The sequence below is a fragment of the Danio aesculapii genome, chromosome 11 (genome assembly GCF_903798145.1).
Source record: "Danio aesculapii chromosome 11, fDanAes4.1, whole genome shotgun sequence".
Lineage (NCBI taxonomy): Eukaryota > Metazoa > Chordata > Actinopteri > Cypriniformes > Danionidae > Danio > Danio aesculapii.
The window spans coordinates 15,805,398-15,819,048 of NC_079445.1; the positions used below are offsets into that span (position 1 = coordinate 15,805,398).

The 13,651-nt window shown below is 35.2% G+C and overlaps 1 protein-coding gene across 1 annotated transcript; it reads right to left on the reverse strand.

Annotated features, from left to right (window-relative positions):
- Positions 1-655: 655 nt before the first annotated feature.
- Positions 656-9,292, reverse strand: ap1s2 (adaptor related protein complex 1 subunit sigma 2). The gene is made up of 5 exons (XM_056468537.1): positions 9,180-9,292; positions 8,623-8,801; positions 7,457-7,565; positions 1,879-2,016; positions 656-1,793 (listed from the first exon to the last, which is right to left on the reverse strand). The coding sequence occupies exons 2-5, from the start codon at positions 8,799-8,801 to the stop codon at positions 1,746-1,748; spliced, it is 474 nt and encodes a 157-aa protein (XP_056324512.1). The 5' UTR covers positions 9,180-9,292; the 3' UTR covers positions 656-1,745.
- Positions 9,293-13,651: the final 4,359 nt, after the last annotated feature.

A 13,651-nucleotide genomic window follows, 5' to 3' on the forward strand; every position in this document is an offset into this window, starting at 1 on the left:
CAGGGGTGCGTTTCCCAAACAATGACATAACTCGCAGCTGAACTATCATAGTACAATGCATCATTTTTTATTACTAAATTTATTAAGTATTGTACCTCAGAGAACCACTGACCTACAGAACTAAAGGAAGTTCTGCCAACATTTTTGAGCCAGATATCACAGGACACCTTCAGGGGTCCTGTAGAGATCACTCATCAGCGTACATAATCAGAATGTTTCAGCTCATCTCTGTGCATCAGAGTAAAACTGCAGACTTCAACTCATGGTTGTTGATTGGATAAAAACACCTTAACGTGAGCTCAAAATCATAAAATTATTAAAGGGGTCAGTTCACCCAAACATAATGTCACCTTTCACGTGCTCCAAACCGATTTGAGTCTCTTTCTTCTGTTGAACACAAAGGAAGACAATGAAGAATGTTTTAAAGCAGCCATTAGCTTCCATATTTTTGTTCTTAGCGTCAATGTCAACAGCTGTTTTCCCCAAAACAATTCTACATATCTTGTTCGTGTTCAACAGAAAGAAACTCATAAAAGTTTAGAATCACTTCAGTGTATTCAAATTGTCATTTTTAAGTGAACTATCCCTTTAAGACTCATTTAGAAAACAGTGACTTTTCATTTCATGCTGATTGAAAGAATAATTAGTCTACACGTCTAATCATATTCTTTATTAGTAAGATATTGCCAAAGACTTGGACAACATGCTGCAATCATCTGACTTTTATTCTTGTTTAGATAGAGCTTCAAAAGACATGTGTCCTCAACAGGAAGTCAGAGAATCAAAGTCAAACAAGATAAAGATGAATTTAAGGGAAAAAGGCATGAAGATGGTGGAGAAGATTCTTTGGCATTGAAAATAAAACAGTGGTTTAAAGGTTAAAGATCATCCAAAAAATGAAAATGTATTGTTTACTAACCCTCAATTGCTTCCAAACCTTTATGAGTTTCTTAAGTCTGTTAAACACAAAAGAAGATGTTTTGAAGAATGCTGAAAACCTGTAACCATTGACTCTCATAATAGGAAAAACAAATACCAAGTCAATGGTTACAGGTTTTCTTCAAAATATCTTCCTTTGTGTTTAAGAAGGAAGTCAAACAGTTTTGGAACAAAATGAAGGATGTGAAAATGTTCATTTTTGGGTGAACTCTCCCTTTAAAAGGCAAATACCAATTATGCTTACAGGAATAAATTATTACAGTGTTTTTGGTCAAGAATTTACTAATACTGTTGTGTTTACTTGTGCCTTATTTAATACAATTTATCCCATAAAAGTCTAAGTGTTCAGCTTACATTATCTATGTTCCCCTTTGAAGCGAAATTAATGGTTTGGTCCGTAACACTTCAGCAAATCTCAGTATCAAACTGCTGACTTGTTGCATAAGTTACAGTGTGAGCTGGAGATGAGTGTTTTAAGGCAGCTGAAGGTGAGAGGTAATGTTTGAATACAGAGAAGATGGAAAAGTTTGGGGATGCTAACGCTAATCTTTGCTACACGCATTCTGATCCAAACAGTCGAACGCTATGGGGAGTATGCATAACTACTGAGATTATATTTCGATGTGCTCGATTCCCTCACATGTTTGGCAGTAGAAATACAAGAGTCTATATGGGTAATGCTGGAAGTGTTGATTATTTTAAACACTACTGTTGCCTGCAAGCTAACCTAAAATACAGACTTGGAGAAAATGCCCACAGAAAAAAAGACAGTAGGATGCGTTTGGAGTAGGATGTGCTCTCGACATTTATGTCAGGCCAATCTCTTCCAGAACACTACGTGGTGTCTCGGCTTCCTGTTAAAGATTAGAATCAGATTTTAGTTAATTCATTTACTAAATAAAAATGAGATTTGTAAAGAGTAATGTCTGCGATTCTCACCTCCTGCAGCATGTCCGCTTGCTCTATGGCCTTTAGAACGTTCTTCTTCGATGTCTCTTGGGCTTCACCACCCAATATAAACTCATCCAGAATGTAATAGGCTTTCTCAAAGTTGAAGATAATGTCCAGCTCACACACCTAGTGTTCAAACACAAAGCTTCACAAGGAGCACTTGCAAGAGTTTTATCTAAGGATCTCATTATCTACTAGTCTAGTATTTGAAGTAGTATTGGGTGTACCACTGGATTGTGAGTTCTCCCCATGTTCCTATGGGTTCTCTCCAGGTGCTCTGGTTTCCCCCACAGGCCAAAGACGTGGTATGGGTGAATTGGGAAAAACTTAAGTGGCCATAGTGAATTAATGTGTGTGAATGAAAGACCTTCTCAATGTGGTCATGTCATTGGCTCATGAACATTTCCTGCTTGTTATCAAACTATTTCATAACTGTAACAAGATTCAATCATACCTTAATGTTAGAGGAGCTATCATAATATTATTTATCAATATATGGCTCTTTTTGGATTCTCAGAAGCTATAGAAATTAAAAAAATCTAAAGCAGGAAATACGTTGGGACCACTGTTTTTGTTTACATCCTTTAAAATGGTCTATAGGTGTTTCCCAGTACTGGGATGTGGTGGGAAGGGCACTCACTGCATAAAACATATAGTAATTGGTGGTTCATTCCGCTCTTGTGACCCCTGATAAATCAAGGACTAATCTAAAGTATAGTGAGTGATTCACATGGGGCGTCAGCGTCAATGCTTCCTATTCACTTTGAATGGGTGACGTCAAACTGAATTGTGGATTCGTGCTCGCTGCAGAGGTTGGGAATTTCTCAACTTTACAAGCGCCAGCCAATCAGGGGTGCGTTTGCCAAACAATGACATAACTCACGGCTGAACTATCATAGTACGATGCATCATTTTTTATTACTAAAGTTATTAAGTATTGTACCTCAGAGGCTAAAAATAGATATAAAAGTATAAAAAATAAATTAGTTACTATTATTAGAAAAAGTGAAAAGGAATACTACAATACAATATTAGATAATAATAGAAACGATTTGAGAGGATTATGGAATATATTAAATAAAATTATAAGAAATGGTATTCATAGTAAAAATATAAATTATCCTCAATATTTCATTGAAAGTGACCGTAAATTAAATAAGGAAGAAATAGTAAATTGTTTTAATAATTTTTTTAGTAAAAACAGAAGAGGTGGATATTGATTTGATTGAGAGAAATCCTAATTCTATTTTTGTTAAAGTAGTGGATGAAAAGGAAATAATAGGTATTATAAAGACATGTAAAAATAAATCATCTATGGATTGGAATAATATTGATATGAATATAATTAAGAAAGTGATTGAAGACATTGTAGAACCATTAAACCATATTTGTAATAGATCTTTCTAATCTGGCAAATTTCCAAATGAAATGAAAATTGCAAAGTGATTCCACTTTATAAATCTGGAGATAAACACTATTTTAAAAATTATAGGCCAGTTTCTATACTGTCTCTGTCTTCAAAAATGTTGGAAAAACTCTTTGTTGAAAGGCTTAATAATTTCATAGAAATGCATAACCCTTTAGCTGATGTGCAATATGGTTTCAAGAAAAGTAGATCAACATCTCTGGCATTAGCAGAAATCATTGAGGAAATTACTAATAAAATAGATACAAAGGAGAAGGTAGTTGGAATGTTTATAGATTTAAAGAAGGCATTTGATACAATAAATCATAATATATTGGTAAATAAATTAGAAAGGTATGGTATTAGAGGAGTAGCCTTGGATTGGATAAGCAGTTATTTAAAATAGGCAACAGTTCGTGGAAATTGTCAACCATAAATCTTCATATCTAATGTAAATTGTGGCATACCACAAGGATCGGTTTTAGGTCCAATATTGTTTATGATTTACACTAATAATATGTGTAAGATATCAGCGTGGTTTCCTTTATTTTAATTGCGGCTGATAGAAGTATCTTTTGTTCTGGGGAAAATGTACCAAAACTTATGGAGTTGATTAAAACAGAAATTAATAAATTGAAATTATGGTTTGACTTAAACAAATTGTGATCAAATAAGTAAAACAAAGGTTATGTTATTTGGAAAATTAAAAAGTAGTTATATAGATAGATTTATATAGATTTAAAAATTTACAATGAAGTGATAGAAAGAGTATTTGCAACTGAGTTTCTTGATGTTGTATTGGATCATAAAATTAGTTGGAAACCGCAAATAAATAATGTGATATCAAAATTAGCCAAAACTGCAGCAATAAAGCAAGATTTGTCCTGGAAAATAAATCAATGTATGTATTATAATGAATAAATAAATAAATCAAATTAAGTCAAATCGTTTAGAAAAATAAAGATGTAGTGATTTCCCAAAACTGTAGATTCTTCCTTTTGCAGATCCATCGTTTGAACCACGTTAGTTATAATGGAAAACGCCTTTAAAAACGCTCTAAACGGGTTCTTTAGAGAAAAAAACTTCTTTAGAGAAAAAAAACATAATTTTTTGAGCAAATTATTGTTTTGCATGCACTCTCATTTAAAAAAAAACATTATTAATTTTGGTAAAAACATGCACTTGTTTTCTATATAAATTGAAATATATGTAAACGACACATATAGGACCTATAGATGTTTCCTTTAAAAATATTATTGAGAATATTCCATATAAAATCACTAAGCTAACACGTATTCTAATCTCATATATAAATCATATGAAATGTTAATGGTTGTAGGCCTAATTTAGGCTTTTTATTAAGGGAAAAAAATCCTACTTAATAATAGTAATAATAATAATTATTATTATTATTATAAAGGATATTGTTCATTTATTTATTTTTTTAGTCTACTTTTACAATTTGAAACATTCAATTCACTGCAGAAATGTTCTAACCAACAGGCCCATGTCATATACAGTACAGATACAGTTCTTAATAAATAACCTACTATAAATTAAACCCATTAACGTATGATTGATATATATAATACCTATAATAGGTCACCTATGTTTTCAAAGTGCACTACAAAGGCTGTCAATAACTGTCAATATAAAGATCGCTAAAACTGAACTGTAAAATACTTTCAAAGCAAATTACATCTAAGAGAGATGACCTTAATGTTTTTGTTTTAAATCATTCCAAGTTTAAATGTTAGAATGTTCTAAACAAGTAGGGCATAGGGGGCATAAGGGGAATAGAACACAGCCAGGAACTATTTTTCCAACTACAGCTCTAGAGGTGTAGTTGCAAGCATAGAAGTTTGCCAAGCAGTTTGCGAATGTTCAGTGGAACGATGGATTTGGGAAATTAATGAACTATGTTTGTAACAACGGAACTTGCGGCCTTAGTTAGCTAACGATGGTTTTCAGAAACGCACCCCAGATCGATTTATGCAAATAAGATGATTGCGTCAGCCACAACTTCAGACAGGCCCTCCATCAACTGTTGATGCTGATGCCCCTTGTGAATGTACCCTAAGTGAGTTGAAGCTGTGGGAATACTCATCTACATGCTTGAGCAACACTTGCGGAATTTCACAAGAGTCAGTTCTCAGTCCAAAGTTATTATTGCTTTGTATAATTGATATTAGTACAGTATCAAAAATAGTAGTTAGTTTTAATTGTAGATGAGCAAACTAAAAAGTGGTTTGCTAGAAATAAATGAACACGACAGCGGAATGAACTGCCAACTATTCCAGCATATGTTTAATGCAGCGGATGCCCTTCCAGCTGCAACCCAGTACTGGGAAACACCCATACACACTCATTCACATATGCACTCATATACTCCGGACAATTTAGTTCATCCAATTCACCCATAGCACATGTCTTTGGACTGGTGGGGAAACCGGAACACCCGGAGGAAACCCACGTGAACACGAGGAGAACATACAAACTCCACAAAGAAATGCCAACTGGCCCAGCTTGGACTTGAACCAGCGACCTTCCACCGCGCCACCGAAATAAATTATCATTACATGGAAATAAAACTAAATATATGGCATTTTGCAATAATATTAAGAGTATTCAAGTTCAGACACAAGGAAATGTTATAGATATAGAAAGAGTTCGATGGCGATTCTATGGACGTAGAATGAATAAATGAAAATACATTTGTACGGTGATAATATATGATAAATTAAGTTGGAAATCTCACATAAATCATGTACATAATAAACTAAAAGTGTCTCTCTATTGAATAAGCATCTTCTGAGCCACAAATCACTCTACACAATTTACAGTGCATTATTACCAGATTTCAATTATTGCTCAGAAGTTTGGGGCAACTCAATGTAGATCATCATCTATATCTATGTAGCAAAAAAAAGAGCAGTAGAGATAGTTCATAAAACTGGCTATATTTTTTTTTTATCAAAGATATTAAAATGTATTCATTTGTTTTGTTTTCAAACAGCAGGAATAAAGTATAAAAGCAAAGAATAATTTACTTCCTCATTAATAAACCATTTTGAATATTAACAGGAAGAGAGATGTGATTTTAGGAGAGAGTGTAAACATCCTTGCATTTTTGTATCTCTGTGTGTGGAGTGAATTAGTGGAACAGACTAAAGCGCAAGCAATGTCCAAGTGTGACTCGGTTGATAAACACATGGTTTTTAGAATGTATGTAGAAAAAGAACCGATTTTACTGGCGGTTCTGCAGTTTAGTTATACATGTGTGAAAAGAGTTTACTAAGATAAGGATGAGATGACACAATCATGGAGTTATTTGATGATTATTGTTATGATTATTAATTAACAGAGCGGTTTGGGTAGGATTAAATTCCTAGACATTCCTAAATTCCTTTCCAGACATGTAAAAGTTAAAATTGTTTTATATTGTGTTGTATTATTTAGCTTTTTTACTAATATTCATTCATTCATTTTCTTTTCAGCTTAGTCCCTTTATTAATCTGGGGTGGCCACAGCGGTATTAACCGCCAACTTATCCAGCACATGTTTTACACAGCGGATGCCCTTCCAGCCGCAACCCATCACTGGGAAACCCATACACACTCATTCGCACACATACAAACACTACGGACAATTTAGCCTACCCAATTCACCTGTGATGCATGTCTTTGGACTGTGGGGGAAACCGGAGAACACCCATGCAAACGCAGGGAGAACATGCAAACTCCACACAGAAACGCCAACTGACCCAGCCGAGGCTCGAACCAGCCAACTTCTTGCTGTGAGGCGACAGCACTACACAGCACTACTGTGTCACCCTTTTTTTTACTAATATTATTGTAGTAAAAAAAAAAAATTATCTTTGAAATAATGTTTAGGTCTATGTCTTTTAAAACACATTGACGTTATTCAGAACAGATTGCATAGCTCAGATTTCCTTCTGTTCATCAAACCAAGTTATTATCTGGCTTCAGAAAGTTTGGAATAAAGCCATATGGATGGTTTTTATTTAAAGCCCTAATGGTTTTGGACTTTGAAACAACACAAGGATGAATAAATTATGTGATTTTGGGTGAACTGCTCATTTGACATCTGATAAACACCAGATGCTTGAGATTGAATAGCAAACGTTAGCATAAAACTCACACTGCCAAAATACTTGTCCAGCAGCTCCACGTATCGGTGGATGATCTCCAGGGTTATCAACTCATTTTCCTGGTCCTCCACAGCACAGCAAAAGTACAGGCTGGCATATCTGAAATGTGAAATAAAGCTTAGCTTTCTGTACAAAGAAATCAAAAGCCTTTTTCTGTTCCTCTTTTAATCTGACCACAGTGCAAAGCTGTTACTTGCCATCAGAAAGAAGATTGTGTTGTTCTGAAAAGTTATTCTATTCCACATTCTTGATAATATTTAAATGATTTTACAATGTGACTGATGCTTTCTTATACACTGTAATTAAATTAGCATTAGGCAGTCCAATAAACAAAGTTAAGAGTTGATATTAAAAATTTACTTTTACTTTTTTTAACTCAACTATGCTCAGGCTTTACATGAAATGAGTTTTTTTTCCACATATAAACTACAGAATTGTCAGGATCCGAGAGTCAAATATCCCATTTATTTGCTCCAAAATAATGTATAAATCATTACAGACAGTTCTACTGTGAGATATGATGTCAACATTGCTTATAATGCTGCAAATGCTTTGCAATAACTGCACAATATTTCTATATTTATAATCATATTATATATTATATAATCGTAACAATTCATTTACAATTGTGCTTCTTCAAAGCTGCTAAACAGGGTTGTGCCTTTTTACTTTCTACAATCTTCTAATAGTTTCAAATCTATGTTAATAATAATGTTGGTTTTTAAATTAAATTAAATGTTTTTTAAACCATCGTTACAAAGTAAATTAAATATAATAATCATACACAGTAAATATGTCTTAGCGAAAGTTAGCTAATTATATGTCAACATTACATTCCTGCCATTTGAATTGCTGAATACAGCTGAGAGAAGGTCAGACTCCCTAAGTTGGGATGGACCATGTTTACCGTTTTACAGGGGAGCTACTTACATTTAAAGTGTTTAAAACTTGCTCCTTGTCTTGCGAAGACAACTTCATTTCATTTAATAGTTTATCAAATATAAATAATATATTTTACAATACAAAAACAGCGTAACATCTGTGCCTGTGATGCGTTTGAAATAATCAGTGAACACCCAAGTCTACCGAATTCATGGAAAATGCCAGATACAATGTATCTGTAGTTTCCTCCATGCGATGCAGGTTGTTTGCCAACCTTTTATAGACGATCTTCAAATCCCTCCATTCCAGGAAGCTGCACATTTTAGGTTTGCGTGCCAGCACCATCTGAATGACCTCACGGGAGATTTTCTTTTTCTGTGTGTCAGACAACGGCACGTACCATTTCTGAAGCCGCAGCTTTCCCTGCCTGCTAAAAAGCAGCATGAACTGCATCTAAAAACATGAAAACAGACAAAAAGAGAGTCTCAGACCGTGTTTGTACGCTGCATCATCATAAATGCCCAGTCAAGTCAACCCCAAATAGTACTTAGCATTTCCCACCCATTCATACAGGAAACATTTATCATGTCATCGATTTCAAAAAGTAAGTACACATTTGACATGAACGAAGCGACGCACTGTCGTGTCGCGTGAATTACTTCTGTTTGTCGTAACAAAGAAGGAAGAATCGCGTTAGCATAAAGGCTGCGGCCGCTGTAAATGTTGAATATTTCAACCATACACACACTAAAAAGCCATGTGTGTTTGCTCAAGTAAGTTCAAATAATCTGATAACGTCCATCAATGCAAGAGATAACATGTTGCTTTTACCTTGAAGTTTATTTTACACTCGATTCCGTGAGCATTGGCTTTGTGGCTGATGGCAGTAAACGCAGATGTGAGGAGTCCCGTTACATGGACGCATCATCGCCCTTTTGCTAGATCACTGGAATCGCGTCTTCTCATTGGCTCACTGATTCACCGATGACACTCTGTATTGGTCCAGACACGAACAGGATGGGTGAAGCTTTGAGACTGAGGCTTTCTTATGCAGTGAAATTGATCATGAAAATGAATCTATGGGAAAGAGAAACAAACACACACATAGGCATATAAATAATTGCATACATTTATAAGATCTTATTGCGTACTGGTATTTTTATTTCTGTTTAAAAATTATGGAAACACTTTTTTAAGTATACATTTACCCACAGTTATTGAAAAACAATCAGACGTATTTATAAAATTCTATTTTGCCTGATCTTTTTATTGCTGATTGAAATGGATGGAAACGCTAAGTACGATATACTTTTGAAACATGCATTGTACCTTTAAGGTGTCAATATAAACCTTTCTGCACAATTTACAATAGGTACCACCCCAGTGATAGCTTGAATATTTATTGAGAGTGTATGAAAGACTGGGACTTTGATAATATTAAAAAATTTATATATATAAAATATACAAAATAGATTAAATTCATGTATTTCCTCAATTCGTCACACAATACCCCATAATGATAATGTGAAAAGAGTTTTTGAAATTGTTGCAAATTTATTTTGAAAAAACCCTGAAAAATCACATGTACATAAGTATTCACAGCCTTTGTTCAATACTTTGTTGATGCAACTTTGGCAGAAAGTTACAGCCTCAAATCTTTTTGAATATGATGCCACAAGCATGGCAAACCTCTTTTTGGGAATTGTTGCTTATTCCTCTTTGCAGTACCTCTTAAGCCCTATTAGGTTGGATGGGAAGCGATGGTGTACAGCCATTTTTAGATCTCTCCAAAGACGTTCAATAGGATTTACATCTGGGTTCTGGTTGGGCCACTCAAGGACATTCACCAAGTTGTTGTGAAGCAACTCCATTGATATTTTGGCGGTGTGCTTTGGGTCATTGTCCTGCTGGAAGATGAACCTTCACCCCAGTCTGAGGTCAAGAACACTCTAAAGCAGGTTTTCATTCAGGATGTCTCTGTACATTGCTGCATTCATCTTTCCCTCTATCCTGACTAGTCTTCCAGTTCCTGCTGCTGAAAAAGATCCCCACGGCATGATGCTGCCACCACCATGCTTTACTGTAGGGATCGTATTAGCCTGGTGATGAGTGGTGCCTGGTTTTCCCCAAATGTAACGCCTGGCATTTACTCCAGAGTTAGATTTTAGTCTCATCAGACCAGAGAATTTTGTTTCTTATGGTCTGAGAGTCCTTCAGATGCCTTTTTATCAAATTCCAGGCATGGAGTGGCTTCCGTCTGGCCACTCTACCATACAGGCCTGATTGGTGGATTGCTGCACAGATGGTTGTCCTTCTGTAAGGTTCTCCTCTCTCCACAGAAGAATGTTGGAGCTCAGACAGAGTGACCATCAGGTTATTGATCACCTTCCTGACTAAGGCCCTTCTCCCCTGATCACTCAGTTTAGATAGAGGCCACTGTGCTCATTGGAACTTCAGAGCAGCAGAAATTTTTCTGTAACCTTCCCCAGTCTTGTGCCTCGAGACAATCCTGTCTCGGAGGTCTAGAGACAATTCCTTTGTCTTCATGCTTGGTTTGTGCTTTGACATGCACTGTCAACCCTGGGATCTTATATAGACAGGTATATGCCTTTTCAAATCATGTGCTATCAACTGAATTTAACACAGGTGAACTCCAAATAAGTTGCTGAAACATCTCAAGAATGATCAGTGGAATCAGAATGTACCTGAGCTCAATTTAGAGCTTCACGGTAAAGGCTGTGAATACTTATGTACATGTGATTTTTCAGGTTTTTTATTTTTAATAAATTTTCAACAATTTCAAAAACTCTTTTTTCACATTGTCATTATGGGGTATTGTGTGTAGAAATGAGGAAATAAATGAGTTTAATTTATTTTGGAATAAGGCTGTAACATAAAACAATGTGGAAAAAGTGAAGCGCTATGAATACTTTCTGAATACACTGTAAATGAAATCAGTACATAAAATGCTTAATTACAAAGATGAAAAAAAAGATGCTCATATTGGCATTTTTTCACAAAAGTCGCTCTTCATTTGCATAAAGTTAAAGGATTCTCAACGTTGTTGCATTGCTTGACATGCTTGACATAGATGGAGGTGGCTGGAAGTCGATTGCTTTCCGTTGAAATGATTGCTTGTCGTTTTGCTGCTGCAAGTTGCTCTAATTGTGAAGTTAGCTCGAGGCTGTGGATCCCTTGAATTCAGGGCTTCTGGGCTGCAGAGGTCAATGTCAATCGAGTGTCTGCACTAAGTTCTTTTTTTGTGCACTAAGCTCCATTTTAAATAGTCTTTTTAAACTATCTTTTCAGTAATGGTAGTTGTGGGGCTTTGCACTTGTTTGCACTGTTGCCAACTATTTTCAATGAAAAGGTGTTATGCTCTGCTCGAAAAGTTGCTAAATGTCGCTAGATTACGGCATAAGTCAATTTGCATATTCCTGATGTCAGTGCGTCCAGCAGTTTCTGTTTAACAGCCTATGGTTAATAAAGGGGTATTTATATTTGCACTACGCTTTATATATGCATGTCAGTTTAATTACATTTATTGTTGTTTGAATACAGTATATCCGTATAGATGTGTAGCAAATTTACAGTAATCTCTCATAATAAACTCACACATGTTCAGAAACTGTCACTAAAATCTTAGTGATTATGAACAAGAAAAGAATAAACGGTCAAATTAAGTTGTTAAAATGAAAAGAAATGAGATTCAGATCAGTTTGCCCGTACAAGGGAAATACCTCTCACTCGGTGCTAAATTATTTGCCGTTGGCAAGCAGAGAGGTAATCTGCTTTCAGGCTACAGGTGTGAGAGGCTGTGTGCGTGTGGTACTGGGCTGCCTGTGAGTGCTCTGATGCTGGGGAGGGGCAGAGGGCATCACCTTGATAAGAGTAGGAGCGGTGCAGTATGGACAGATAAGTGTCTAGAAAAAATCTCCAGTAACATCAAAAAATTCGCTAGATTTGTCGCTAGTCGCTTTTTAAAAAAAGATTTGCCTTGGGGGTAAAAAAGGGGTGTTTTAAGCCCCCTTTTTGGGGTGGCTAAAAAGTTGCTAAATATAGCGACAAAGTAGCTAAGTTGGCAACACTGCTTGTTGTTTAACATTAAGGACACAAATTAACGAATGTCATAATGCTTACAGGATGATATCACCTCTCTCTGGACAATATGTGATATTTCAGTTAGAATTGACTATCGACTATAGGCACTGCATTTTATGACACAAAACATATTCATTAAGTTCTGACATGGACAGATATATTGAGATTTCACTTTTTAAACATTTTAATGTTAAAACGTAATATAACCTAAAATTATTATTTTCTATATCAGGCCATCCAACATGTATAGCCTAGGTGACCTCTTCAGCATTTTGGTTCTTGATTTATTTAAATTGTCAGGTTCAGCTTGCTCATACTAATTTAAGTAGGCCTACCCTATTTTATTTTACCTGAATATTATATTAAAAGGTTCACAGAAAGGGCAAAAAGCATACTCACATTTTGTGCTGTGTTGTGGTGTTTACGTCACATTATATTCACTCTTCATCCACGTTGACATTCACATTAAATAATTCATTCCAGGGGCGTTGCTAGACATAAAGCTCTACTGGGGCACGTACCCCCTTCCCCCATATATATATATATATATATATATATATATATATATATATATATATATATATATATATATATATATATATATATATGGTTTTTATAGTGTATGTATATTACATATGTAACATATGTATATTATATTTAATATAAATGAAAGTATTCTTATTATTATACAATTATTCTTCAAAATAATCTTAAATGTAACTGGAAAACAATGTTAAGACAACTGGAGTGATGCTAAGATCATTTAAGAAATTACTTTTGCATAAATATTAATTTCATTTAAATGAAATTCTATAGACAATTCAATAAAATACAAAAAACAGATGTGTTATAGGATTATCTGTTGTAGACTTGGCAGATAATTAGGTTTGTTAAGTCTTACCTCCCTGACTCGTCATCCCTCCTTTTTGCTTCATACAAAAATATCTATCAGGAGTCACGCTTAGTAAGATCACCATCATATTGTTTAAACTTTAGTTTTGTTCACTTGCAAAACAAAAAAAAAGGCTGTTACACTGGTTTTACAACGCATGAGCGGCACGTAACAAGCAGGTAGCCTGCTTTTTTGGTGCGCATGTTTACCACCGGGACTCACAGAAGAAAAGCAGCGCGTGCGAGAGGAGTGTGTGCGAGAGGCTTGCGTGTTCTCTGCGCACACGCAGAGATGCGTCAGTTTGCTTTTT